The 27,380-nt window shown below is 37.1% G+C and overlaps 1 protein-coding gene across 2 annotated transcripts in view; it reads left to right on the top strand.

Annotated features, from left to right (window-relative positions):
- The window catches only part of gabra4 (gamma-aminobutyric acid type A receptor subunit alpha4), a 78,047-nt gene extending 56,335 nt beyond the window's left edge, over positions 1 to 21,712 (top strand). The window contains exon 9 of one of the 2 annotated variants that reach the window (XM_015345326.2): positions 18,217 to 21,712. In XM_015345326.2, coding sequence (XP_015200812.1) covers positions 18,217 to 18,762 — 546 coding nt within the window. In that variant the 3' untranslated portion in view covers positions 18,763 to 21,712. The remainder of the gene's footprint in view (positions 1 to 18,216) is intronic. The other variant, XM_015345328.2, reaches the window with a different exon arrangement.
- The last annotated feature ends 5,668 nt before the right edge of the window (positions 21,713 to 27,380 follow it).

The following is a 27,380-nucleotide window of genomic DNA, read 5'->3' as shown; positions in this document are numbered from 1 at the left end:
ATAACACAATATACAGCATGCAAATTATACTATTTACAAACAAGGCATCTAAAAAGACCATGTCCTAACTAACCAGACAAACCCCAGCCTGCTACCAAATATTCAAATCCTATATAATTAACTGGCCCCAAAAGCCCCAAAACAGAGGAAACCTGCTTTCTGTATCAAACAAAATACAACCTAGGCTTAAATCTCTCTCTATAAACCTTGATGCTAAAAAAGAATGAACTCCGTAATCCAAAAATGCATCTACTAACCAGGAGAGTTTCCTAAAAACAAGAGAATAGCAAGCTCTCTTAGGTTCAAATACTAAACTCAAATCTGGTCTTAAAGGCTATTCAGAACAAGGACCTTCCACCTAGCACTGTGTCTTTTTTCATCTTCCCTTGTGTCTTCGCTGTCCTTTCTCCCCATCCGTCTCCTTCCCTTTTGTCCTTTTTTGTCATCGCTTTGTGTCCTCCCTACTCCTCCCTCTACCTGCCCACCTGTCTACCTTCTGTTCCTCAACTGTTGATAACTCTTAGTCATTTACTCAGAACTTAATTAGCCAAGGTGAATGATTCCTTAAATCCATGTCTAGGACACAGGTAAACACTTTAGCTCTTTTCTTGCTTTGAAGTTCCTGGGAACTGCAAATGTTGACACTAGCTAGATGTAGGTGTCCCTAGATTCTTTACACCCCAGGCACTTCCAATAAATGAAACAATATTATATTATGTTTTTTATACATAGGACATATGCTTTGTTGCTCAGATGTTGCTGAAAACAATACCACCCCTTTATCACATGGGGTGAATACTTTTGCGATGCCCTCTAAGTTAAATTGGTAATACACACGTATTCCTGTTAAAACCATAAATACCAAGAAGCAAAATGTGTTTCCTTACTTTCTTTTGTCATTCTGTTCAATAGTTAATATATTAACTGTATCTGAACCAGGGACTTAAATATATTTTCTTACCCTACTAATATCAATCCCTCTTCAATGTGCACTGCTTACGCCCCCTTTTGCACATAATGCTATGCCTGAACAACAGTACCAGTTTAACTGTTCTTTCTAGAAAAATCCCAGATATCTTACATTACACAGGATGGCCACATCAGTGAGATGAAAAAGATGTTAAAGATACTGATTGTTGTTACCCCAAAATATATATATATATATATTATATTGTGTGTAACATATTCATATTACCTGAATGACAACAAATATAAGTTGCCAACAGTTTTGCCTTTGTTGTCCCTATGCTTTTGAGGGCACTATTGAGGTACAGTATGTGCCAATTCCTCATTAATGTCTATAAAACTATTCACTTGGGCTTAGATAATGGTGAACCAGAGACAATTACCTGTTCAGGATTATAAATGAACAATATTAATTTATGGATTAAAGTATAGAAGAGTAATATATGTCCTCATTCTTTGTCATAGTCATTTTCTGTATCAGTATCTGCATATGAACTTCATAAATCATTCTGGACATGAATCAGATTTTGTACACATTGCACATGGAAAAGATAAAAAATCAAACTTTTATTCAAATTTGATTTGAATGTCTAATTTAAAATTTGATTAAATCATCCAATAAATATTCATCATTAGAAATTGTTGTCCAGCTCTGTAAGTAGGATAGTCAAGTAGGATTTAATGCTGTAATAGCATAGAATAGAATGCCCTGATCAACAATACTTTCATTGAAAGTAGTGAAAACTACTTCTTTATCCAGAAACAAAAAAAATAATATATCACTAAGAGTGAAAGCAGTTTCAACTTTTAGATTATTCATGGCAGTTCCTGGTATGACCATAATTCAAATATTTAATAAATGACTTTTTTCATGTATTTGTTATTCAAATTTGTTATTCTTAACATACAGATGCAGCCATTCAAAGTGTGTGGTACAAACCTGTACTGCGGGCAAATCATTACGTCATAGCGCGTCATAATGCGTCATACCGCGGTATGTGATTGGCTGGCCAAAATGACAGACAGTGGCACTCGTGGTGCGTTGGTCTTCGTATTTGGCCAGGGCTTTAAAGAGAGGGCACGGCAAAAATTTTTGGTGCTGTCGTCTACGCTTTAAAGGTACCCCCGTCGCGGAAGAATTTGACCTTGGAACATTTACCCAGCGTAATATTGTATTTCATTGCACTTTGACAGATTGTCTTTAAATCAATTGTATGTCAGAATATCCCCACCTCCAAAAAGGAACAACATTGCAATGATTTTATTAGCTGGCTGTTTCAGTAACTTAAAGTATATATTTAACGTAATAATTTAACAATATATGTAAATGTTTTAAGATATGTCTTTGTTGTGAATGTCAGTAGATTGTGTCTTATTTTTAGTTTTTTTTGTTTCACGTTAATTTTATAAGGGAGAGTGTCATAGAGACGACTCCCTTACCCCCCATCTTGATTAAAATACTTTTATTTTTTCACAATCTTGCAATGCCAGACAAAATTCACATTCGCTGCAGCCAAATGGCCTTGCAGATCAGGAAATCAAGGGACAAAGCAATTATTGCGCACGGCTACTCAATGGAATTGCTTTAACTTGCTAATGCGTTGGTGTAACAGTCCGGGTGTGGCAAGCTTCTAATGTCTCCTGACTTCTGCAAAAGTAACCCGTCTTTCATTTGAAAGACAATGAACATATTCTACCTGTACATGAGCGTTTACAGCATTTACATTGGCATTATTAATTTTTCACTTGAGTGTATGGAGGGGTGTCAGCTGTCAATGAGAGCAGACCCCCCTCTTAGGCTGGGCAAATGATTTTTTTTATTTATAAAAAATTAGATATAATTATATAAACATTTACTGCAATACAGTACTGCAACATTTCAGCTGTGAATCCTTCTTCACGTGTGAGGGTTTTCAGCTCAAAATGAAATGCTTGGAGTTTGTAATGTAGGGCGCTTTGGACGGGTTAAATTTTAATGCAGGAAAAATTTATTTCCCAGAAGCTACAGTATACTAATTCTTATGGAAGCCCGTTTCCGCCAGGGAGTAAAAAAAAACACACACACTTTTTCATTGACAAAAAGTAACGCCACACTCTTGTTTAAAGCACCACGTCTCTTCCCATTAAAAGGAGGATATACTTTACACTTTAACTCTTCAGTTCACCAGAGCCTCTTCTCTTCTTGAGTCTAATTTTTAGTTTAGAAGGATTCAAGCAGGATTTCAGATGAAAGGCAGTGACCTCAATCAAGCCCAAATCATAGTTGAACCCGTTCAGAGCCTACATTACATTTTAGCGTTTCATTTTGAGCAGAAGACCCTCACACCTGAAGAAGACTCTTTTAAGCACATATACAATGCTGTAATACAGTTTAAAATAATTTAAAGTCTAAACAGTATCAACTTGAATTCTTATCTCTATTAATATAACTATCAAGTGGTATTAAATAAATACAACTTTTTAGTATAGATTACACTTTTCTGAAATGTATTTAGCTGTTTTTTGTTGACAGCTGGTACAGCACCCCACCGCTGTCAGAATATCCCCCCTCCAAAAATCCTTTTTTTTGGTTTTGCTTACAGTAGTACTTCTCGCATTTAGAAAGTTAGGTGTTAGCATAAACTATTAGTAATCAATAATATTAAATTAAGAACTGTAATAAATTGTGCTAATAATACATTCTAAAAACTACAGTATGCTTAAGAGTTGTTCAACCATTTGTTTTCAGCACAGCCAGCGGACTGATTACAGATCAGTCCCAGTGTGTGAGATCTTGCTGTTTGATCTGTGCTTGATCTTTGATCTGAACTTTAATAGAGAGCTTATCTCTGTAAATATATTAATATCGAGTGGTATTAAATGCAACTTTTTTGTATAGATGACACTTTTCTAAAATGTATTTAAAAAATAAAAATGATTACAATTGGCAAGACTGCTTTTTCACGATACCTCCTAGAGTTATGAAAACACTTGCTGTGTGTACAAAGTAAATGTGTCTGTTTTCACAGCCTACACTATGTTGTTTTTAAGCCATTTTTTTGACCACGCTCGAATATTCTTCTGTCCATATCTTTGGATGGGAAACACAGAAAGCCTTCAAACCAAATGCATTTTAAAGACCACGACATGTGAAAATGTTCACAGCCTCCACATAAAACTATCAGTGAGCTAATTCTCTTTTTTTAATTCTTTTTTTTTCATCGATGCGTAATTACGCACTAACTGGAATCGGGGGGACTGCTGTGTACACACGTTCATAACGCAAGAAATACTGCTCAATATGGCTTTGTGCGAAAAACCCGTATATCACCATAGGAAGCATAACAGCGTAGCCTCCAATTACCCAGACCACAAAACAAAGGAATAAAGCTTTTTTTGATTTCTGAAACCCTTTCAGTCCTGTTTTCTTTCAGGTAAGGGTCAACTATATACACAATACTGCTCACTGTAGGAAAATTCCTATTCTTTACTCAGCAGCGTCTTTAAAGCACCATCCATGGTGTTCAAAATGATTTTTTTACACAGAAGACTGACACATCTTCATGTTGTGAATCTGTTTTTCTAAGAAAATGTGAGTGGGGAGGTGGACTTGCCCTTATTCCACTTTGAAAATACCTGTGAAACCGTTTTGTTTACAAACAATGTAGACACAGAGAGAGATGCGATAAGAACTGTGCAGCGGCAGGCGAATGCACATTAATTTAGGGCTTTCGGACTCACGTGGATTTGCGCCCTACAGTAAAACCTGCGGTACTGCTGTGAACATACAGTACGAACATGTTGTGATATTTAGAAATATAAAAAATGTCAATATAATGCCAATAATATTTGCTATTTTAGTTTTTCAAAGAAATATTTATTTGTTAAAAGAAAAGTAATGGTGATAGCTAGGTTTGAACACTTGACCTCAGGGACATAAGTCAATCACTTAAGCCATCACGCCACCGAGGCAAGTCATGTGACAAACATATATCAATGGAAAGTCTTATACTACTGTTTGTGCAGCAGTACATGAATATAGTTAAACCGTTATTAATTTCTTTAGATACGTGATTCCATATTATATTCCCTAGTAATCAAATTCTAAAAGTATGCTTCTGTTTACTTCGATATTGAGCGTATTCGCAGAAAAGCTTAAAACTATCACTTTTCTCACAAAGTACTGTATACTGCATAAACGTACAGTAACATGGTCAGAGGTAGCAAGGAACACGTAAAAATGTTTCCAAAATAACCACATGTAAGACTTTGATGCTTAAAATGTTTAGGGAGAAATTGAATACTGGTGTGTATTTATTCTTTAAAATACCAAGACTAGCCATATACAGTACAGTTTACATACAGTAATATGTTTATGTTCCTAAATTAATATATTTTATGAGCATGTGAAAGGCATGATGAATTGGAGATTCTCAAGAATTACTTTGTATGATTGGAAACAAATGCGTGATTGGATCAACGAAATGCTGTGGTGTTACTTTTTGTCAATGAAAAAATAAAGTATTTTCGTTTACAAAGACGGTTACAAAGAATGTGGACCAGGGTAATACTTCGAGTTTACAGCTTGTCCAACGTCATTCATTATTAATACTATTAGTAATATCTTCGGTAAAGACTTTGATGGCGACAGCTCAAACACTGTACATGAGAGGTTGAGCTTTATAAGCTCCACCTGGCGGTAATTCCGCAAACTATTATCTTACTTGCGGTATTATACGGTATAATACGGTAATTTTGTAACATATCCTTGCAGATATTATTTTCAAAATAACTGATCAAGTAAAAAAAAAGTAGCAACATGTCCCATGTGTATTAGCATGTCAGAAACCTTTTTTTCCCATTTCCTTTTATGAAAAGGCTAGAATAAATTATTTTCCCCTTTTATATTAAGGAGAGCAACTGGAGAAGCTGTTTGCCTGTTAAAGCATTGCATCTATACTTGGATTGATCACTTTCCAAACTGTTATGTGAATAATAAAAAGTTATATAACTGTGGTTTAAATGCAATATGGATTTTGTACTAGAACTTGACACTTAATTTGATTATATGTTTATGGATTCTCAGAAAATATATTACCTTTGTCATGCTCTTCAAAGCAATATTGACATCATTATTAATAAAACAGTAGCACAATTTTGCTTTTTTGTATCACAAAAAAATGTTTTTCATTGTTTGACCTATTTTGCACTAAATTTCGCATTTCGTTTTCCAAATTAAATTAAAAGGTCTACTTTTAAAAATAATTTTATATTTTCATTAGGTTTAATTTGTAGTTTTCTGATGTATGAGATGTATTTAAAGCACTGCAAAGCAGACTTACAGTACCAGTAGGTACTTATATAGCGCTGTACTATCTAAAAGCTTGGGACTGGCAAGGTAGCATAGGGCAGATTATTAAGAAAGGGATTCAACTCCTGCTTATATAAGGGCAATTTAGCATGGCTAATCAAACTATCAATATCTCATTGTTACGTCAGAGGTAAGCAGAGCATCCAGGGGAACATACAAGAACATGGAAAGAACACGCAACCAGTACACCTGTGGAAACGTCAGTTGAATATTGGAAGGCTGAAATATGTACAGTAGCATTAAATATGTACTGAAATATATACCAGGAACATGGTACCACCTGACATATCCACTGCTTCTTTCTTGAGCATTACAGAGTCCTATTATGAATGCTCACAAGCATGTCTGTTGACATACAGATAAATTACCCCCTTTCTCTATGGGGAGATGCAGAAACAGTGCTGAGGCTGGACCAACCCCAGTAAAATCAATCTTTGCAACCCTAGTATGGTCTGTAATTTACAGATCTTTCCATTTCTCTTTTTAAGACTTACAGTTGTACGCAAAAGTTTGGACACCCCTGACCAAATTACGTTTTGTTGGTTTTCTAAGTGAAAAGAAGTTAACAACCTCTGCAGCGAACAAATTAAATTTTGACATATTTGTGCAAATTTTAATGCACAGTTACTATTTATTTGCTGAATTTAACAGATGGAAAAAATAGGGCACCCTATAAGTCAGTACTTAGTAATACCCCCTTTGGCAGAAATCACAGCCTCCAAACGTTTCTTGTAGCCAGCTAACAGTCTTTCTATTTTTGCTTAAGGAAATTTTCCACCCTCTTTCTTTCAGAACGCTTCTAGTTCAGAAATATTCTTAGGTCGTCTTGCATGCACTGCATGTTTGAGATCTACCCACAGATTTTCAATAATATTCAAGTCTGGGGACTGTGAAGGCCATTCCAAAACCTTAATTTTTCGTTTCTTGAAGTAGTCCGTGGTTAATTTTGAGGTACTGTATGTTTTGGATCATTGTCTTTTTGTAATATATAACCTCTTTTCAACTTCAGTTTCTTCACTGACTGTGGGACACTTAGTAGAATCCATTCTTCCCTCTACCCTCACAATATTTCCATTGCCACGGGCTGCCACACAACCCCAAGGCATAATGGATCCACCCCCATTCTTAACAGTTGGCAAGGTGTTCTTTTCTTCAAATGCTTCTCTTTTTCTCTCCAAATAAAAAGAGAGAAGCCAAATAGTTCTTATTTTGCTTCATCAAACCACAGATAAGCCTCTGGTATATCTAAGTGTGTTGCATACTTTAGACGTTAACTTTTGTGATGAGATTGCAGGTAAGGTTTCCTTCTGATGATTCTTCCATGCAGATCATGTTTGTGCAAGCAACGCTGCACAGTAGACCAGTGCTCCACTACTCCTATGCCAGCTAAACCTTCCTGCAGTCCTTTGCAGTGATATGGGGGTTATGCATTGCATTTCTGACTGGTTGAGCAGTTCTGATTTTTCTTGGTTTTTCAAATCTTGTCTTGACTTCAACAGTTCCCCTTAACTTCCATTTCTTAATGACTTAACGGACAGTGGAAATTGCAAGTAGGAAGCCTTCCCCTGCTTTGTAATAGTCAATCATCTTTATTTTCTGATCCTCAGTCAGCTGCTTAGAGGAGCCCATGGTTATTGAGTGTAAGCACAACACCCTGTGAGGTTCAAAGAGTCAGAGAATTTATAAAGCTCTGGAATTGTCACTTGACGGCCGAACGAGTTAATAAAAAATAACACTAGTGGATTAACTGGAAGGGTGCCCAAACCTTTGCGCATACTACATTTAATGTTTTATTTTTTTTACTAATATGCCAGCTCTGAAACTATCCTTGCTGCTCAAAGTTTAAGTTTCAAGTTCAAGTTCACGTTTATTTGACATGCCAGCCATATACAAGTATATAGTGGAATGAAATATTGTTTCTCCTGGTCCACGGTGCAAATAAAGACAGGACAGACAGGACACTGACAGACATTGTAGACAGGATACACATAGTGCAAAGTGCAGATAGTGCAAATTACAAGGGAAATACATAATACAATATACACAACACACTGGGAGGATTTAAACCCTGTTTCTGGAGTTGGAGGAATTGGATTCCAGGGTGTTGAGGAGCCTGAGGGAAGAAGCTGTTATAGTGTCTGGTGGAGCTATCCCGTACACTGCGATATCTTTTCCCAGATGGTAGAAGGGAAAAGAGTTTATGGGAGGGCTTGGAGGGGTCATCTACTATACTGGAGGCCCTGTGTAGACAGCATGTGTGATAGGTGACAGAAATGGAAGGGATGGAGGCTCCAATGATCTTTTCAACTGTTTCCACAATTTGTTGCAGGGTCTTGCGGTCTGAAGCATTGCAATTTCCAAACCAAACAGTGATATAGCTGGTCAAGGTGCTCTCAGTGGTGCTTCTGTAGAAAGTGGTAAGAATGGGCAGGGGGAGGTTTGCCCTCCTCAGTCGCCGCAGGAAATAGAGTCAACAGCTGCTGTGCTTTCTTGGCTGGGGAGTTGGAATTGAGGGACCAAGTGAGGTCATCTATAATGTGTACACCAAAAAACCTGGTGCTTTTAACTGTCTCCACAGGGGAGCCATTGATGTACAGTGGGGAGTGATGAGCATGGGCCCTCTTGAAGTCAATGGTTATCTCTTTTATTTTGTTTACATTGAGAGATAGGTTGTTGTTTGTGCACCAGTCTACTAGCTGCTCCACCTCCTCTCTGTATAGTGACTCATCATTGTTTCTGATGAGGCCCACCACTGTCTTGTCATCAGCAAACTCGATGACGCAGTTTGAATAGTCCAGAATCCATTTACAGAGGGAGGTGTTAATGTTCAGCAAGCTCAATCTTTTCTGTAAATGCTGAACTGAAGTCAATGAAAAGCATTCTTACATAAGAGTCTTTCTTATTCAGGTGGGACAGGGCCAGTTGAAGGGCAAAAGATACAGCATCATCATTAGACCGGTTGGGGTGGTATGCAAACTGAACGGGGTCCAGAGGGGTAGGGAGTCTGGACTTTATGTGGTTCATGACTAGCCTCTCGAAGCTCTTCATGGTAAGTGGTGTGAGTGCCATGGTGCGATAGTCATTTAGGCAGGACATGGCCGACTTCTTCAGCACTGGTATAATAGTGGTGGATTTGAAGCATATGAGGATGACTGCCTGACACAAGAAGATATTAAAAATATCTGGGAGGACATCAGCTAGCTGTTCTGCACAGTACTTGAGCATGCGACCAAGTATATTATTGGGTCCAGCAGCCTTACGTGGAATAACTTTGGCTAGTGTCCTCCTTACATCAGCAGGGGACAGGTAAAGCACCTGATCATTGGTAGGAAGTGTGGTTTCCTCGCAGACACTGGGAGTCATCTGGCATCTGGGAGTGAGGCATCACCGTCACTGACACGTGGGGTAGTCCTGTAATCAGTAATGGCCTGGATGCCCTGCCACGTGCTCCGCATGTCTCTGGTGTCCAGGAAGTGGCCATGGATTTTTGGTGCATAGGTGCGCTTTGCTTCCCTGATGGCATTGGACAGGTTGGCCCTCACAGTCCTGAGGGCTGTCTTGTCGCCTGATCTGAATGCAGCATCACGGGTTCTTAGCAGTGCGTGGACCTCTGCAGTCAGCCATGGTTTCTAGTTTGCCCGTGTGATGGTGGATTTGTGATGTCATCTATACACTTACTGTTGTAGCCAGTCACAGATGCTGCATACTCCTCTAAGTTGATGAGATGTCCATAGGTAGCAGCCCCCCTAAACATATTCCAGTCTGTGTATGCTGGGATAAGCATTACAGAGATGTGGTCAGAGTAGCCCAAGCGGGTCCGGGGAACAGTCTTACATGCATCGCAGATGTTTGTGTAAACTAAGTCTAGTGTGTTTACCCCTCTTGTTGTAAAGTTATCATATTGATAAAATTTAGGGAGAACTGACTTAAGATCCGTGTGATTGAAGTCGCCAGCAACAATGATAAAGCCGTCAGGATGAGGCAGTTTGCAGATCGCTGATGGTCCCATAAAGGACTCATAGCGCCTCTTTGGACTTAACACTGGGCGGGATGTACACAGCCACAATAATAACTGTAGTAAATTCTCTTGGTAAATAGTAGGGCAGACACTTAACCATAATAAATTCCACTCGCAGTGAGCAGTAACTAGAGACTACAGCAGCATTTCTGCATCATTTTTTTTTCATACAGATGCAGCCATTCAAAGTGCGCGGTACAGACACGTACCGGAGGTAATTGGCTACGGCGTCTCGCATTGTGACGCAAGATGCCGAGGGGTACCGTGGTACGTGATTGGTTGACCGACAGGGGCACTCATGGTCCGTTGGTCTGTCGTAGAAAGACTTACAGTAAACGTCTTTACTGTGCCCGTTGTAGATATTTAATTTTACCACTGAAGGGAAATCTTAGTGCCTGAGCATAAAAAGAATAGGAGCATACTGCAACGCGTGTGAAGGCCATAAACGATATTAATTTTGGAACTTAAACATACAGTATTGGTACTTTAAAGAAAAAATACACACCAGTATTCCATTTCTCCCTAAACATTTAAAGCATTGAAGTCTTTAACTAAAGAGATACCGGAGTCAACAAGCATACTTTTAGAATTTGATTAATAGGGAATATAATATGGAATCGCGTATCTAAAGAATTTAATAACGATATGATTATATTCGTGTACTGCGACAGGGCTGTGTAGGGCTGTTTCGCCTCCCTTTTCATGTAACTTCCCTTGTAACCTACTGGTCTACGTGCCCGACTACCAACTCCTGGGTTGTGTGTTCAAATCCAGCTGGTGCTGGACCTTTCTTTTAACAAAGATTTCTTCGAAAAAATAGAATAGCGGTATTATGGACAATCAATTGACTTTTATATTTCAAAATATCACAACATGATTGATTCTAAGTCATTTTTGATAACAATCAACAAACATTTCTTTGAAAAAATGAGACGTTTCCCTTGGTCAGAGATATAAATATATAATATATAAATTAAATTTAACTAACGTGAAATAGCGTGTGAAAAAGTGGTAGTTTTAAGCTTTTCTGCTAATATAATATGGAATCGCGTATCTAAAGAATTTAATAACAATATGATTATATTCGTGTACTGCGACAGGGCTGTGTAGGGCTGTTTCGCCTCTCTCTTCATGCGACTGTACCAGGAAAAGGATTTATTTCGATTCGAAACGTGTATTTTAAAAGTTTAAGAAGTAAAAACCTTACAGCGTACACAGATTTCTAAACTGATCAGGATCGGTATCTTTGTCCTATGCATAATAATGTTCATCGCTCTGTACAGCAAATTAATAATAAACTTTATTTTATATAGCGTTTTAAACGAATAACTAATTAGATTGCTCCTAAACCTATTCACTTGCTTTTTCTTTTTATTTAGGCTCAGATTTCAACTATAGATCATATTATTAATAACCATAATAACAACCAACCAACAAAAACAACCATATAAACATAATACCAAAAACATAGATAACGACCACAATACAAAATCAAATATATCAAACCATTATACTCTCGCAAATTCCTCCAATTATCATAATCCCGCCCCTTATGCAAAACCAAACCCTCCTTCCATCCCAGTTTATCCTCTTTATCATAAACAAAATCCACCTCAATTTTCAACATAAAGCATTACTGCTTACTGGCTTTTTGAGCGGGGGGGAGGTGTCTTTCGCTGGAAATCTCGCCTGCTTCTACTTTACGAGTACAACCCCCTCTCCGCCGGAGTGCTGGCTGTGACGAATTAAACCGGTTTCACAGGTATTTTCAAAGTAGGAAGTACAGTGTTAACTGGTAGCTGGGCTCCTCAATGAAATCGCTTTAACATGCTAATGCGTTGGTGTTACAGTCCGGGAGTGGCAAGCTTCCAATGTCAACTCAACTCGATTGGAAGACAATGAACATAAAATACATTTTTCCAAGAAAGTTTATAATAATACGATCTATAGTTGAAATCTGAGCCTAAATATAAAGGGAAAGCATTTTCAGAGAGCAATCACGCTGTGTTTGTGTAGAAAAAGCGATTAGGTTTATGAGCAATCTAATTACTTATTCGCTTAAAACGCTATATAACATAAAGTTTATTTAGAGATGAATGATAAGTGTCGCAGTTTAAATAATTTTCGTAGGAGGGCTTGGGCAGATTCCAAGTGCATTTTTGCAATTTACATTGCATTGTCCAATGTGCTGTTGTAATACAGTTTATAATACAGTTAGTCTAAGCTTTTTCAGCTTTATTTATGGGTTGCAATTTAGAAAAAGTCAAAAACCGCACTCAAAATGCAATTTAGAGCTTTCTGGCAAGAGGAGATACCCAAATTATAATGTAAAATGCCAACTGTTTGTGCATGAACAAAGTTATACTGCAATTTTCCTTAGATACGTGATTAAAAAAAATAGATTTTTTGAATCCCCGGAGGAACACACTCCATAAGAATCAGCGCTTTTATATAGTATATCGCCTTTAAACACATATATTTAAACGCGTTTACGATTTAAATCAAAACACGATTCAAATCAATATAAATGTTTATTTTGTAACGCATAGGTGACTATTCATTGTTATTAAAAAGACTTTAATTCGATCATGTTGTGATATTTAGAAATATAAATTTGTTTGGTGCGAGTGAGGTTTTATTTAATCTCTGACCAAGGGAAACGTTTCATTTTTTCAAAGAAATGTTTGTTAAAAAATAAAGTCATAGTTCCATGGGATTCAATCACAGACCATGTGACATGGGAGTCAGGAAACTAACACACAGCGCCACCAGATTTGATAACACTATAAAAACGCTATAAAATAATGTGACTAGGCACAGAACAAGTTTACAGCACAGTACAATAATAAATGCTGACCATGACTTTAGAAGCATAAATTACCTTACACTCAATTTAAACACAAGCTGTCTTTAGCCCTCTAAGCTGGTTCATACAGAAATGTAGAAATGCATTAGCCTGATTATGATTAAAAAACACATAATTAAACATGCGTTTGCGATTTAAATCAGAACACGATTTAAATCAATATAAATGTTTATATTGTAACGCATACTGTCCAGCCTCCATTTCTCTATAAACATTTACTCTATTGCACACACACACACAATAGAAGCAGGAAGCAGAAGCAGGGACCGTTGTCAGAAGGGAAGAAGGTGACTATTCATTGTTATAAAAAATGACTTAGAATCGATCATGTTGTGATATTTTGAAATATAAAAGTCAATTGATTGTCCATAATATCAATATTCAATTTTTTGAAGAAATGTTTGTTAAAAGAAAAGCCCAGCACCAGCTGGATTTGAACACACAACCCACAAGCTGGTAGTCAGGCACGTAGACCAGTAGGCTACAGGACAACTCACATGAATAGGGAGGCGAAACAGCCCTACACAGCCCTGTCGCAGTACACGAATATAATCATATCATTATTAAATTCTTTAGATACGCGATTCCATATTATATTCCCTATTAATCAAATTCTAAAAGTATGCTTGTTGACTCCGGTATCTCTTTAGTTAAAGACTTTGATGCTTAAAATGTTTAGGAAGAAATGGAATACTGGTGTGTATTTTTTACTTTAAAGTACCAAGACCAGCCATATACAGTACTGTATGTTTATGTTCCAAAATTAATATTGTTTATGGCCTTCACACGCGTTACAGTATGCTCCTATTCTTTTTATGCTCAGCTACTAAGATTTCCCTTCAGTGGTAAAATTCAATATCTACAACGGGCACAGTAAAGATGTTTACTGTACTGTAAATCTTTCTACGACAGACCAACGGACCACGAGTGCCCCTGTCAACCAATCACGTACCGTGGTACCCCGCGTCATCTTGCGTCATGATGCGCGACCCCGCAGCCAATTACCTCCGGTAGGTGTCTGTACCGCTCATTTTGAATGGCTGCATCTGTAGAGATCCAGGCTCAGAACACACAGCTTCATTAGCGAATACATATGCAGGACAACTAGAGAAGACGTTTTACAGAGGATGGATTTTTAGAAACATCCCATCAGTGACATCACTGAAGTCAACTCCTAGGTACTGTAACTGTCGTGTGGATAGTTTCACAAGAATCAGACAAAGGTTTAAGCATCGCTTGTTCTAGATAAAACTGCAAAAAAAAAACAACAACCCATAATGTACTTCTTTGCGGCTCTGTTTGCCCAACTCATATATTCACAACGTGAAATTTAGAAAATAATATTACGTAACCAAAATCCGCAATATGGAAACAGAACCTGTGTAATTGTTGATAGATGATGTACTCGTAACATTTTTACAAGACGAACTACAACATTTAAAAAATGACTTGTATGTACTTGATATCTCTAATCAATCTACGGCGACATTGTTAAAGCAGAGTCCCAGCACAAAACGAAACTAAAACGCCCTAGGCATACCGTTTCGCGCTTCTTATTAGTTGCTCAAAAGTAATTTGACCGTATGAAATGCATAATATAAACCTAGAAACATATACGTGAGCAGTACTTAAGCACTGTAGTATCGGTGTTAAGACATACCTCTCAAATACTGTAAATCAAGTTAAAAATATCTCAAGACCGATTCTGGTCATAATGAAACCATGTTTCGTGTATGTTTTCTTTAAAGTACCGAGACCAGCTATATACTGTATGTTTATGTTCCAAAATTAATATAGTTTATGGCCTTCACACGCGTTGCAGTATGCTCCTATTCTTTTTATGCTCAGCTACTAAGATTTCCCTTCAGTGGTAAAATTCCATATGAATATTCAATACTTAAACGGGCACAGTTAAGACATTAAATATACATATACATACTGTATACAGTACAGTTTGCATACGGTAATATGTTTATGTTCCTAAATCAATCGATTCTCAAAAATTACTGTACTTTGCATTATTGGAAACAAATGTGTGATTGCGAAATGCTGTGGTGTTACTTTTACAAAGATGGTCAATGAAAAAAAGAATGTTGACCAGGGCAATACTTTGAGTTTCCGCTTACAGCTTGTCCAAGGTCATTCATTATTAATACTATTAGTAATATCTTCGTTAAAGACTTTGATGGCCACAGCTCAAACATGAGAGGTTGAGCTTTATTAGCTCCACCTTGCGGAAATTCCGGATACTATTATTTTGCTTGTCGTATTATAGGAGAATTTACGGTAACTAGCGGTATTTACCGGTAACTTGCGGTATTTACCGGTAACTTGCGGTAGACTGCGTACAGAGTACCGGAAAATAATGCGGTATCGCCCGCGCATTTTGAATGGCTGCATCTATATAATCACTTTCACTAGACTTACCAGTCTCTGAATGACCATATCCAAAATATTGTCCTTTAGTCATGTTTCAGTAAAAATAAAGACGCAGCACTTGCTGAGCAGCCCATTGCAATCTTAGGTAGTCCAGCTTGTTCTCCAGAGAACAGACATTGGAAAGAAAAATTGATGGGAGAGCCAGTCTGTTAGGGTTAGCTTTTAGCCTGCAACAGCTTTTAGCCCTCTTGCCTCATTCCTGTTTTCTTAAACTCCACTTTCAGTGCCTCCTCATTGAGACACCTGCAACAGGTTGCGCCGCTGTCCCGGGACCTTTTCCTCCCAGTAAGCCAAGGCTACTTAGCTTCTCCGTCAGAATACTAGTGGGTAGTCCTTGCGTCATTTTTCAATTTCCGGCACGGTCAGGTGATCGTAAATGTTTGAAAAATTGGACAAGAGACAACACTTAACACTAGTAAAACATTTTGCACCATTTTTTCCAGACCCGGATCAGCTGCTGGGTCCGTGCGCACCGCCATCTTAGTCATTTCAAGACAAAACCATGTACGACCTAAAAGTACTCGCCTTACGACTTTTCCTGTGCATCATCACCCTAGGTTTCTAAAAATACCTTGTTGATCTCACCCTGAGACTTTGGTGATGCAATCCAATTCTAAAACTATACAACCATTCCAGCTTGATGAAACTTTTTATTGAGGAAACCAATAAAAAACAACTGTATTAGATTCCTCAATATATCTTGTACTAACGCATACCCTTTATCTCTGGAGTGTCTCTAAGCTGCCCTCTAGTGGTCTTCAGCACGCACTGACACCCCCCAGATCCAGCTTATCCACTACATATGCTATAATACAAAATCTCACTGATTCATTGCGTACCTTTGTTTAAGCAATGCCCAAGAAAGTGCTTAGCAGATGTATATTCTATTTGAATATGATTATGTCGTTTAATGTTTATAAAACAGGGTTGGTTTGTGTGATAAGTCATCAGCAGTTGTCCGTTTAAGAAGACACAAATGTATGGATTTGGTGGTTCTGCAATGTCTCTGTACCAGACCGTGAAAAGAGAAGGAAGAATTCTCCTCCTTAGGAAGGGCTATAGGTATAGAACACTTCCATTCCACCGGCATATGTTCACCTAGCACATGGCAGGGAGAGGGCAGGTGATGTAGCTGGCTTTCATAGCTGAGTGGCTGTTGGTAACGGATGACCTAGAGTGGCGGCCTGAATGCTATCTGTGAGAGTGTGAGAATTCAACAGGTTGGAAAACACCATAGTCTACCCAGAAGGGGAACAACATGGTGAGATCTTGAAGCCTGGAGACAATTTGACAGAACAGTGTTTTTAAATTGTATCCGTTCTTTTGTACTGCCTTGTTATACCCAGGTGAATGGAATAGGTGTGACTGAGGACCAAAGAACCAGAAGTGCAACTGACCCCACCTGTGAAAAGAAAGAGTGCCAGGGGGTGTCTGTGTAGTTTGTTGCTATCTGGCAATGAATTGTGTCTGGGAGGCTAGACTACAGGGTCAGAGAAGGATCCCGGCAGGGAAAAGTACAAGTCAGGAAGTAACTGTGACTGTAAACTATGATGATTTTTGTACAGTAGTTACATGTCCATTCCTGGCTCTCTCACTTTCCTGGCACAGGGTGTTTAGGATGCCCGCATTCATACATCGCAGCTGCCTCTGCTTCTCTCACTTGCCTGATGAGTAGAGAAACAAGTGGCAGAGTTTTAAAAGAAAATTGTGAGTGAAGTTTTTGGAACTGTGAAGTGTGTAATGTGAACACAAGTGTAGTGAGTTGTAGGGTAAAAAAGACCTGTTACAGGGTGTTATTTATATTAATATTTGCCATGTATATACATTTTGATTTCTATATTTTGTATTCGTACTGTATACAGTATCATTAAACTAAAACAAAATGTGTATTTTTATTTTATTTAATGTAATATCCTAAGAACAAAAAAAATATTTGTAACTACAATCTGTAAATTAATTTCTTTATCCTAGCACATTACATGTAATTACCATTCAAGCTTAAAAATGTCTGTGTATAGCAGTAATTATTGGCCAAATATTAAATGATAACCTCTTATATGTGAGTATGTGATGCATAGATTTATTAATAGAATGGCAGATCACAACATCCTTTGATAGTAGGCCATGCCACTTGGTTTCAAGGATTGTCCGTGACTAAACCATCTGCTTTTCTCAGTGGTCCCTTTCATTATCACTGGTCTTCCTCCATATGCAGAATGCCAGTTGAGGAGTCATCCTTCTCATTTTTGAGTGTATTCATTTGTCAAGCTCAAGTTTCAAACATGAAGCAAATGCTCTAAAGCCACATATAAGCACATTATACTACTGAATAAAGTGAGAACAACAAAATATAATTTTATTATTGCTGAGCAGAGAGTATATGAAGGTAAGTTAAATTTCTAAAGTTAATTTCTAATTTATCCACCAAATGCAGTATGCATGAAAGTGTGAAGGACTAGATTTCAAGACAAAATTAGTTTGTATTCATATATCTTGACAAATGTTATGCTCATTCTTATCTGTTAATGTGATAATCAGCTTGAAAATATTTTAAATAAAACTGACTTCTTTTTACAGAATCCTGATACAAATGGCAACTTGAGAAAAAGAATGAACTACATGACTCAACCAGATTCTAACAGTGACCAAAGAACTGATGCTGGCAGCAATAACAAAGGGGGAGTTTCAAAACAATCCTTAGTGGGCCAAGTACCTTCAGCAGCATTGTCCTCTATGTGTCATTCAAGTCCCAATCCTTTCAGTCACTCAAATATAACCTCAGCTACACTGTTATCAAGAATCACTCCACCGGCACCACCCTCAACTCCAACTGCATCAACTCGTATCACAACTAATGTTTTTGTGGGATCTGCCTCTATACAGCAATTGCTTGGGCCCAAACTTGAGCACATTCAAATGGCTGGAGACAAAATGGAGTTTAATCTAAAACAGGCATCACCAACCCCCGCAGCTCCTGCTTCTACTCCTACTGCATCTGGAACAAGTAAAATCGACAAGTATGCACGTATTCTTTTCCCAGTTTCCTTTGGGGCTTTTAACATGGTTTACTGGGTAGTCTACTTATCAAAAGACACCATGGAGTCAACAGATGGATCAGCCTAATCTGGTGTTTGTCTTTTTCTATCATTGCAAAAAAGTAATAGTACTAACTGTAGGGGCTTATTTATCTAGTTTTTAAATGATGTCATCATTTTCCAATATTGATAGTACAGAAAAAGCTAAAAAATGAAAATTAAAACAATTACCTCAGGCACTGTATACAGAGAGTAAACATATAAAAAACATTCATGTGTTGTCAAAAAAGCTATTTCATAATGAGCATGTATAGAACAAAAGCATTCCAAATATATTAAATTGCATTAATTAAGCTTTGTGTTTTTGGTGGATGTATTTGGATGTTAGTGATAAATTATTTAATCCAGCAATATCAATTTGTTATTTTTATGTTACAAAGCATACATCCATTATTAAAAGACAAACTCATTGACTCTAATGTCTTATTAGCTGGAACAAAAGAATGATTTGCTCATCTTTCCTATCATTTTTGTGACCGATATGTGCTCTCAAAACACATTAGAAATCTATCATTTTCATGTTTTAACCATGTGCAATGCTTCCCCTTGGGTCTATAATAGGAATAGTATCAGTAAATGATAACTTGGTTCAGATGTTTGGGTTTTATTGGTCTTATGAGTCCCCTCCAAATATGTATAAAAATGTATACTGTAGATGTTTACTTTCTAGCTCAGTTTCTGCATTTGCTTTTGTATCCAGCATTACCTGTAAATTAATTTTGCAATATATCTTAGAATGATTCACACCATACCTTTGCTTTACACTGTAGTGTTAAACTATTGTAAAATAGCTCAGTGGTATAATGACACTTTTGATCATCCATGCAGTAGTATACCCTGAACCTTCAAGGTCTTGTTGACCTTTCTACTAGAGTGGGCTACTTGATGTTCCTCTTGTGATAAATTCAATTGTGTATCGTTCATACAAGCAACTCAGGACATGAAAGCAAACAAAGAAACTAAGACGACAGCTGTGAAATGTATTGGTTTGTGGGGATAAACCATAAGACCTTATATTTGACCATAATAACAATTTTTTTGGGAATGGGTTCAATGTTTCTTAACTCGTAGTTGCATTCCATTTGCTCTTCCTTCTAATAAAGGTTTTCCACATTAATTGTTTTTTTCCAGTCTCGTTAGGTAAGCTAGGAATTTCAGGTGGAATTAAATGATTAGGCACCTCAAAATACTATCACTGCATACTATTGATGAGTTTTAGACAAAAATATACATTTTTGCCATTATGCATAAATTATTACCTACTGTATGACTGGTATAAATGTTCAGTTTTAGTTTATACCAAAACAGCATATAAAGCATGTGTATGATGGATTTTGTCATCATTAGCATATTAATACAATTTGATATATGTAATTAGATACAATTGTAAATGCTTTAACAATGAACATAACAGTGACCACAGAATACTTTAAATCAAAAGTGTTGAAAGAATCTGTTAAATAATGCCAGAAAGAAGTTAAACAAGAGCTCACGTTGGACATACATAAGAATTACAAATCCTCAGAAGTGTTGCCATAACTTTCTTTTAACCATTAACCAATTGGCAAATGATCTTTAAATTGTCATGTTTAGGGATTTCACAGATACTTTAAGACTGATGATATGATGTTCCAGAAGAGCTTTGACCATCTTAACTCCATCAGCCTAACTTCAGGATCAAGAAAAATGAGGAGCAAGTGATATAGGAGTAGCATGATGCCAGGTTAACTCACTGAAGAATCCATAGCTTGCCTTGATTAACCTAACAGTTATATCAGGGTCTACACATAGCAAAATGCTATTGATTAGCGATTATAATAATAATAATAATAATAATAATAATAATAATAATAATAATAATAATAATAATAATAATTGCTTACACTTATATAGCGCTTTTCTGGACACACCACTCAAAGCGCTTTACAGGTAATGGGGACTCCCCTCCACCACCACCAATGTGCAGCATCCACCTGGATGATGCGACGGCAGCCATAGAGCGCCAGAACGCTCACCAAACATCAGCTATCAGTGGGGAGGAGAGCAGAGTAATGTAGCCAATTCATAGAGGGGGATTATTAGGAGGCCATGATTGGTAAGGGCCAATGGGAAATTTGACCAGGACGCCGGGGTAACACCGCTACTCTTTTCAAGAAATGCCCTGGGATTTTTAATGACCACAGAGGGTCAGGACCTCGGTTTTACATCTCATCTGAAGGACGGAGCCTGTTTACAGTATAGTGTCCCCATCACTATACTGGGGCATTAGGACCCACATGGACCACAGGATGAGCGCCCCCTGCTGGCCCCACTAACACCTCTTAGCAAGATCACTCAAGGGAGGGGCTGAAGTCAAAATACTAGAAAGGTCAAGCTTCAATGTCATGTACAACAGAACCCACACTTGTGTTTTGTGATCCTTCCATTTAAATTCAGACATTTAAATTCATTTTGGCACTGCCATTTCAAGCAATCTTCATGGTGATTGAATGGGATACCTGCATCAAGGATTGTTAGTTCCTACAGATGCAGCCATTCAAAATGCGCGGGCGATACCACATTATTTTATGGTGCGCTTTACGCAGTCTACCGCGAGTTACCGGTAAATACCGCTAGTTACCGTAAATTCTCCTATAATACCGCAAGCAAAATAATAGTATCCGGAATTTCCGCAAGGTGGAGGTAATAAAGCTCAACCTCTCATGTTTGAGCTGTCGCCATCAAAGTCTTTAACGAAGATATTACTAATAGTATTAATAATGAATGACCTTGGACAAGCTGTAAACTCAAAGTGTTGCCCTGGTCCACGTTATTTTTTTCATTGACTGTCTTTGTAAAAGTAACACCACAGCATTTCGCAATCACGCATTTGTTTCCAATCATGCAAAGTACAGTAATTTTTGAGAATCGATTCACCATGCCTTTCACATGCTCATAAAAGAGATTGATTTAGGAACATAAACATATTACCATATGCAAACTGTACTGTTTACAGTATGTATATGTATATTTAATATCTTAACTGTGCCCGTTTAAGTATTGAATATTTATATGGAATTTTACCACTGAAGGGAAATCTTAGTACCTGAGCATAAAAAGAATAGGAGCATACTGTAATGCGTGTGAAGGCCATAAACGATATTAATTTCGGAACATAAACATACAGTATATGGCTGGTCTCGGTACTTTAAAAAAACATACACACCAGTATTCCATTTCTCCCTAAACATTTTAAGCATCGAAGTCTTTAACTAACGTGATACCGGAGTCAACAAGCATACTTTTAGAAATTTGATTAAAAGGGAATATAATATGGAATCACGTATCTAAAGAAATTAATAACGATATAATTATATTCATGTTGCATAAAAACTGCAACGGACATAAAAACTCCCTTGCTTTTAACAGAGCGTTCCATAATTTCTAACTACGAAAATTATTTAAACTGCGACACTTATCATTCAACAAGAGCTCGAAATATCAAAAGGATCCCCAAGAGCACAGCAAAGACTGTATTAAAAGAATCGCATATCTAAAGAAATTAATAAGATATAATTATATGCGTGTACTGTGACAGGGCTATGTAGGGCTGTTTCACCTCTATTCAAAAGCCATTTAGCAAAGAGGGGATGAGAAGAGTGACAAACTAGTATACTTTAGATATTTTTTTCTGAACCGGGGAAAATCTGATCATGTTTCTCTATAACAATAATAAAAAAACATTGCCACACCAATGTTAAACCAACGCATTAGCACGTCAAAGCCCATTGAGGAGCCGGGCGCAATAATTGTTTTGTCCCTTGATTTACTGATCTGCATTATTTACAGAAATCGAGTTCCTGCTCTTTGCAGATGACCTGGTCCTGCTGTCGCCCACAGAACAGAGGCTGCGGCAGGACCTGGCACTGCTGGAGCAGCACTGTCAGACCTGGGCGCTGACAGTCAATCTGGACAAGACCAGAGTTATGGTTTTCCAGAAAAAAAGCCAGACCTCCCTTAGTCTTCCTGAAATTGTTGAATTATGAGTGAATAAAAGCATCTTATTAAAAACACGTTTGCGTTTGGTTGGGAGCTATATTATGTATTTTTCATATGTAAGATATAATGATGTGTTCCTGCTTACACATCACACGACTTTAAAATCTAGAAAAACAGGTTTCGATTCACATTATCTGGCGAGCCTTGTTTTGTCAAAGGACAGCACAAAAAAAACATACAATACACGGGGAGGGCAAGCAAGAGAGAGAGTTTTTTACCCTCTGTAAAAAAAAAAACAAATCACCCGGGGCAGAGTCTCTGGGGGGATCATTGTGTAGTACAGAACGGAGCTCAGTCAATCCAAACAAGTTCAGTAGTAAAGAGAGAAAAGTCAACAATTGATTTAAGGACGATCTGTCAAAGTGCAATGAAATACAATACTGTTGTTGTTGCTGTTATTGTTGTTTTTATCCTGTAAAGCGTTTTGAGAAGCCACCTTTAAAGGTGATATATAAAACCGCTGATTCTTATGGAATGTGTTCCGCCGGGGATTCAAAAAATCAGTATACTTTGTCAGGCTTTTTCTTTTACTGCAACGGACATAAAAACAGACATTTTCTTTTACTGCAACGAACGTAAAAACTCCCTTGCTTTTAACTGAGCGGTCCATAATTTCTAACTACGAAAATTATTTAAACTGCGACACTTATCATTCAACCAGAGCTCGAAATATCACAAGGATCCCCAAGACCACAGCAAAGACTGTATTAAAAGAATCGCGTATCTAAATTTATAAGTTTAATCTATATTATATAAAGTTATATCTAAATATATAAATTTAAATTAATAAGATATAATTATATTCGTGTACTGTGACAGGGCTGTGTAGGGCTGTTTCACCTCTTTCTTCATGTGACTCTATTCAAAAGCCATTTAGCAAAGAGGGGATGAGAAGAGTGACAAACTAGTATACAGTACAGTACTTTAGATCTTTTTTTCTGAACTGGGGAAAATCTGATCATGTTTCTCTTTAACAATAATAAAAAACATTATTTTACATATCACCTTTATGTGATATCACCTTAAGTACAGCACATACAAGGGTTAATTGCACAATGGACCGTGCAAAGAAATTTAAAATAGTCTTCTTTAGGTGTGAGGGCAGGAGTGGATCGCAGAAGGCATAATCAGCAAATTAGGAAAACAAAAAACAGGACAGGTGAGACGTTTATCCAGAGAGCAAGTGATCAGAAAAAGGAACAGCTGTTAGCCAGGTTTTATGCTCTCTCTGCTGAATGAATAAAAGCATTTTATTAAAAACGCATTTGCGTTTGTCTGGGTATTTACTTTGTAATCTGTGGTTTATATCTACTGTATTGCTTTGAGATGCCACTTTTAAAGGTGATATGTAAAATAAAGTTTTTTTTATTATTGTTATAGAGAAACATGATCAGATTTTCCCTGGTTCAGAAAAAAGACGATTAAAATCTGTAATCTTTCCACTTGTATTTCATCGGAAAATACAAGAAGTTTCTGCTTTGTGTAAGGATGGTATCAAAAAGTAAGCTAAGTGGTGAGAAAGCTGTGCTCCTCAAAGCGCTTTACAGGATAAAAACAATAACAATAGTGTTAAGCTGGGCAAACGATTGTTTTATAGAAATACAAAATGACATATAATGATGTGTTCCGGCTAACACATTAACGAGTACAACCCCCCTCTCTGCGGGAGTGCTGGCTGTGACGAATTAAACCGGTTTCACAGGTATTTTCGAAGTAGAAGGGGGCGATATTTCCAGCGAAAGACACCTCCCCCCTCCAAAGCCAGTAAGTACAGTACTTACTAGTTAAGAAAGCTAGGCTCCTCAATGAAATCGCTTTAACATGCTAATGCGTTGGTGTAACAGTCCGGGCGTGGCAAGCTTCTAATGTGATCTCGACTCGATTGGAAGACAATGAACATATTCTAGTCCTAAATGAATTAATAGCAAACATGGTTTACATAAAATACTTTTTTCCAAGAAAGTTTATAATAATACGATCTATAGTTGAAATCTGAGAGCATTTTCAGAGAGCAATCACGCTGTGTTTTTTTAGAAAAGGTGATTAGGTTTATGAGCAATCTAATTACTTATTCATTTAAAACGCTATATAAAATAAAGTTTATTATTAATTTGCTGGACAGAGCGGTGAACATTATTATGGATAAGACAAAGATAATGATCCTGATCAGTTTAGAAATCTGTTTACGCTGTAAGGTTTTTACTTCTTAAACTTTTAAAATACACGTTTCGAATAGAAAGAAATCATCTTCCTAGTACAGTATGTATAGCAAACCAGCACGTCTTTTTTCTCCAATCAGAGGGGTTAGACGCTCGGTTAAGGGAGTTTTTATGTCCGTTGCAGTAAAAGAAAATGCCTGACAAAGTAGGGCTTGGACAGATTCCAAGTGCATTTTTGCAATTTACGTTGCATTGTCCATTGTGCTGCTGTAATACAGTTTAAAATAATTCAAAGTCTAAACTGTATCAGCTTTATTTATGGGTTGCAATTTAGAAAAAGTCAAAATGCATTTTAGAGCTTTCTGGCGAGAGGAGACACCCAAATTAATAATGTAACATGCCACTGTTTGTGCATGAACAAAGTTATACTGCTATTTCCTTAGATACACGATTAAAAAAAAATAAAAAAAAGTTTGAATCCCCGGCGGAACACATTCCATAAGAATCAGTGCTTTTATATGTTGCCTTTAAAGGTGGTTTCTCAAAACGCCTTACAGGATAAAAACAGCAATAACAGCAACAACAACAATATTGTATTTCATTGCACTTTGAAAACCAAGTAATAACTTAACTATATGTGCAAACGTTTTATGATATGTCGCTGTTGTGAATGTCTGTGGAGTGTATCTTATTTGCCTGTCTGTCCTGGCTCTCTTGCTTGCCCGTCTCCCCTCTCTCCCTCAATTCAATTCAATTCAAGATGATTTATTAGCATGACAGATGGGTACAATCAGTGTTGGGTATTTACTTTGCTTTGAGATGCCACTTTTAAAGGTGATATATAAAATCAATGCTTTAACTTGCTTTAACTCCGCAAGTCTGAGTTCTCGTGTCTGTCCTATCCGAACCCGAAAGTATACAATATGTATATTTAAAGCAGGTGGTGTACAACTTTTTAGCATAGATTACACTTTTAGAAAATGTATTTAAAAAATAAAAACGATTACAATCTAATCTTTCCACGTTTGATCCCAAGATCCCAAGAAAAATAAATCTAAATAGGGAGAAAGTTATGCTGAAAGTTTATTAAGATACTTAGAAGACAAAGATTTCAATTTATGTTGCATTTGTCTGATTGTGAATCAAAAAACACATATATTTAAACACGCATTTACGATTTAAATCAAAACGCGATTTAAATCAATATAAATGTTTATATTGTAACGCATAGGTGACTATTCATTGTTATTAAAATGACTTAAATTCGATCATGTTGTGATATTTAGAAATATAAATTTGTTTGGTACGAGTGAGGTTTTATTTAATCTCTGACCAAGGGAAACGTTTCATTTTTTCAAAGAAATGTTGTTAAATAAAAAGTCATGGTTCCAGTGGGATTCGATCATAGACCATATGACATGGGAGTCAAGAACCTAACCCACAGCACCACCGGCAAGGTCACATGCCGAGTGCTGAAAAAGCACTACAGAAACATTATCAACAGACAATGTACACCGTGTACTATTCTTGTGTTGCGGTACATGAATATAATTATATCGTTATTAATTTCTTTAGAAACAAGATTCCATATTATATTCCCTTTTAATGAAATTCTAAAAGTATGCTTGTTGACTCCAGTATCTCATTATTTAAAGACTTCAATGCTTAAAATGTTTAGGGAGAAATGGAATACTGGTGTGTATTTTTTCTTTCAAGTACCAAGACAAGCCATATACTGTATGGTTATGTTCCAAAATTAATATCGTTTATGGCCTTCCACGCGTTACAGTATGCTCCTATTCTTTTTATGCTCAGCTACTAAGATTTCCCTTTGGTGGTAAAATTCCATATAAATATTCAATACTAAAACGGGCACAGTAAAGACGTTTACTGTAAATCTTTCTACGACAGACCAACGGACCACGAGTGCCCCTGTCGGTCAACCAATCACGTACCGTGGTACCGCGCGTCATCGTGCGACGCCGTAGCCAATTACCTCCGTTACATGTCTATACCGCGCACTTTGAATGGCTGCATCTGTACATTCATCAGAAGTGATCAAAAGAAGTATGACAAGCCTCCTGACCTTGTTGACAAGATTTTAGAGAATGTGACAGCAAGACTTTAAAGAATAACCACAGCTTATGCCATACAAATGCTATCTGATTCATGTATTGCACAAGGCATCATCACAGTTTTGTTTTGTGGAACTATGCAAATTTTAAATTATTTCATGCCTTGACTTTTTGCAACATTAACTTTATGTGGTTAAGAAATGTGGTTCTTTTGTCAATAGACAAATTAATATCATGATATTCTTTATACCATGTCACTTTAAAGGTGATAAAGGACATATTGTATTAATAGCACATTTAACTTTCAAAGGAAATTTCTTATTCTCCAAAGCTGAATAGTATATTTTCCTAATAATTAAATTATTTGAATCCAC

Source organism: Lepisosteus oculatus, chromosome 1, assembly GCF_040954835.1.
Source record: "Lepisosteus oculatus isolate fLepOcu1 chromosome 1, fLepOcu1.hap2, whole genome shotgun sequence".
Classification (NCBI taxonomy): domain Eukaryota; kingdom Metazoa; phylum Chordata; class Actinopteri; order Semionotiformes; family Lepisosteidae; genus Lepisosteus; species Lepisosteus oculatus.
This window is presented reverse-complemented; position numbering and strand designations above follow the sequence as displayed.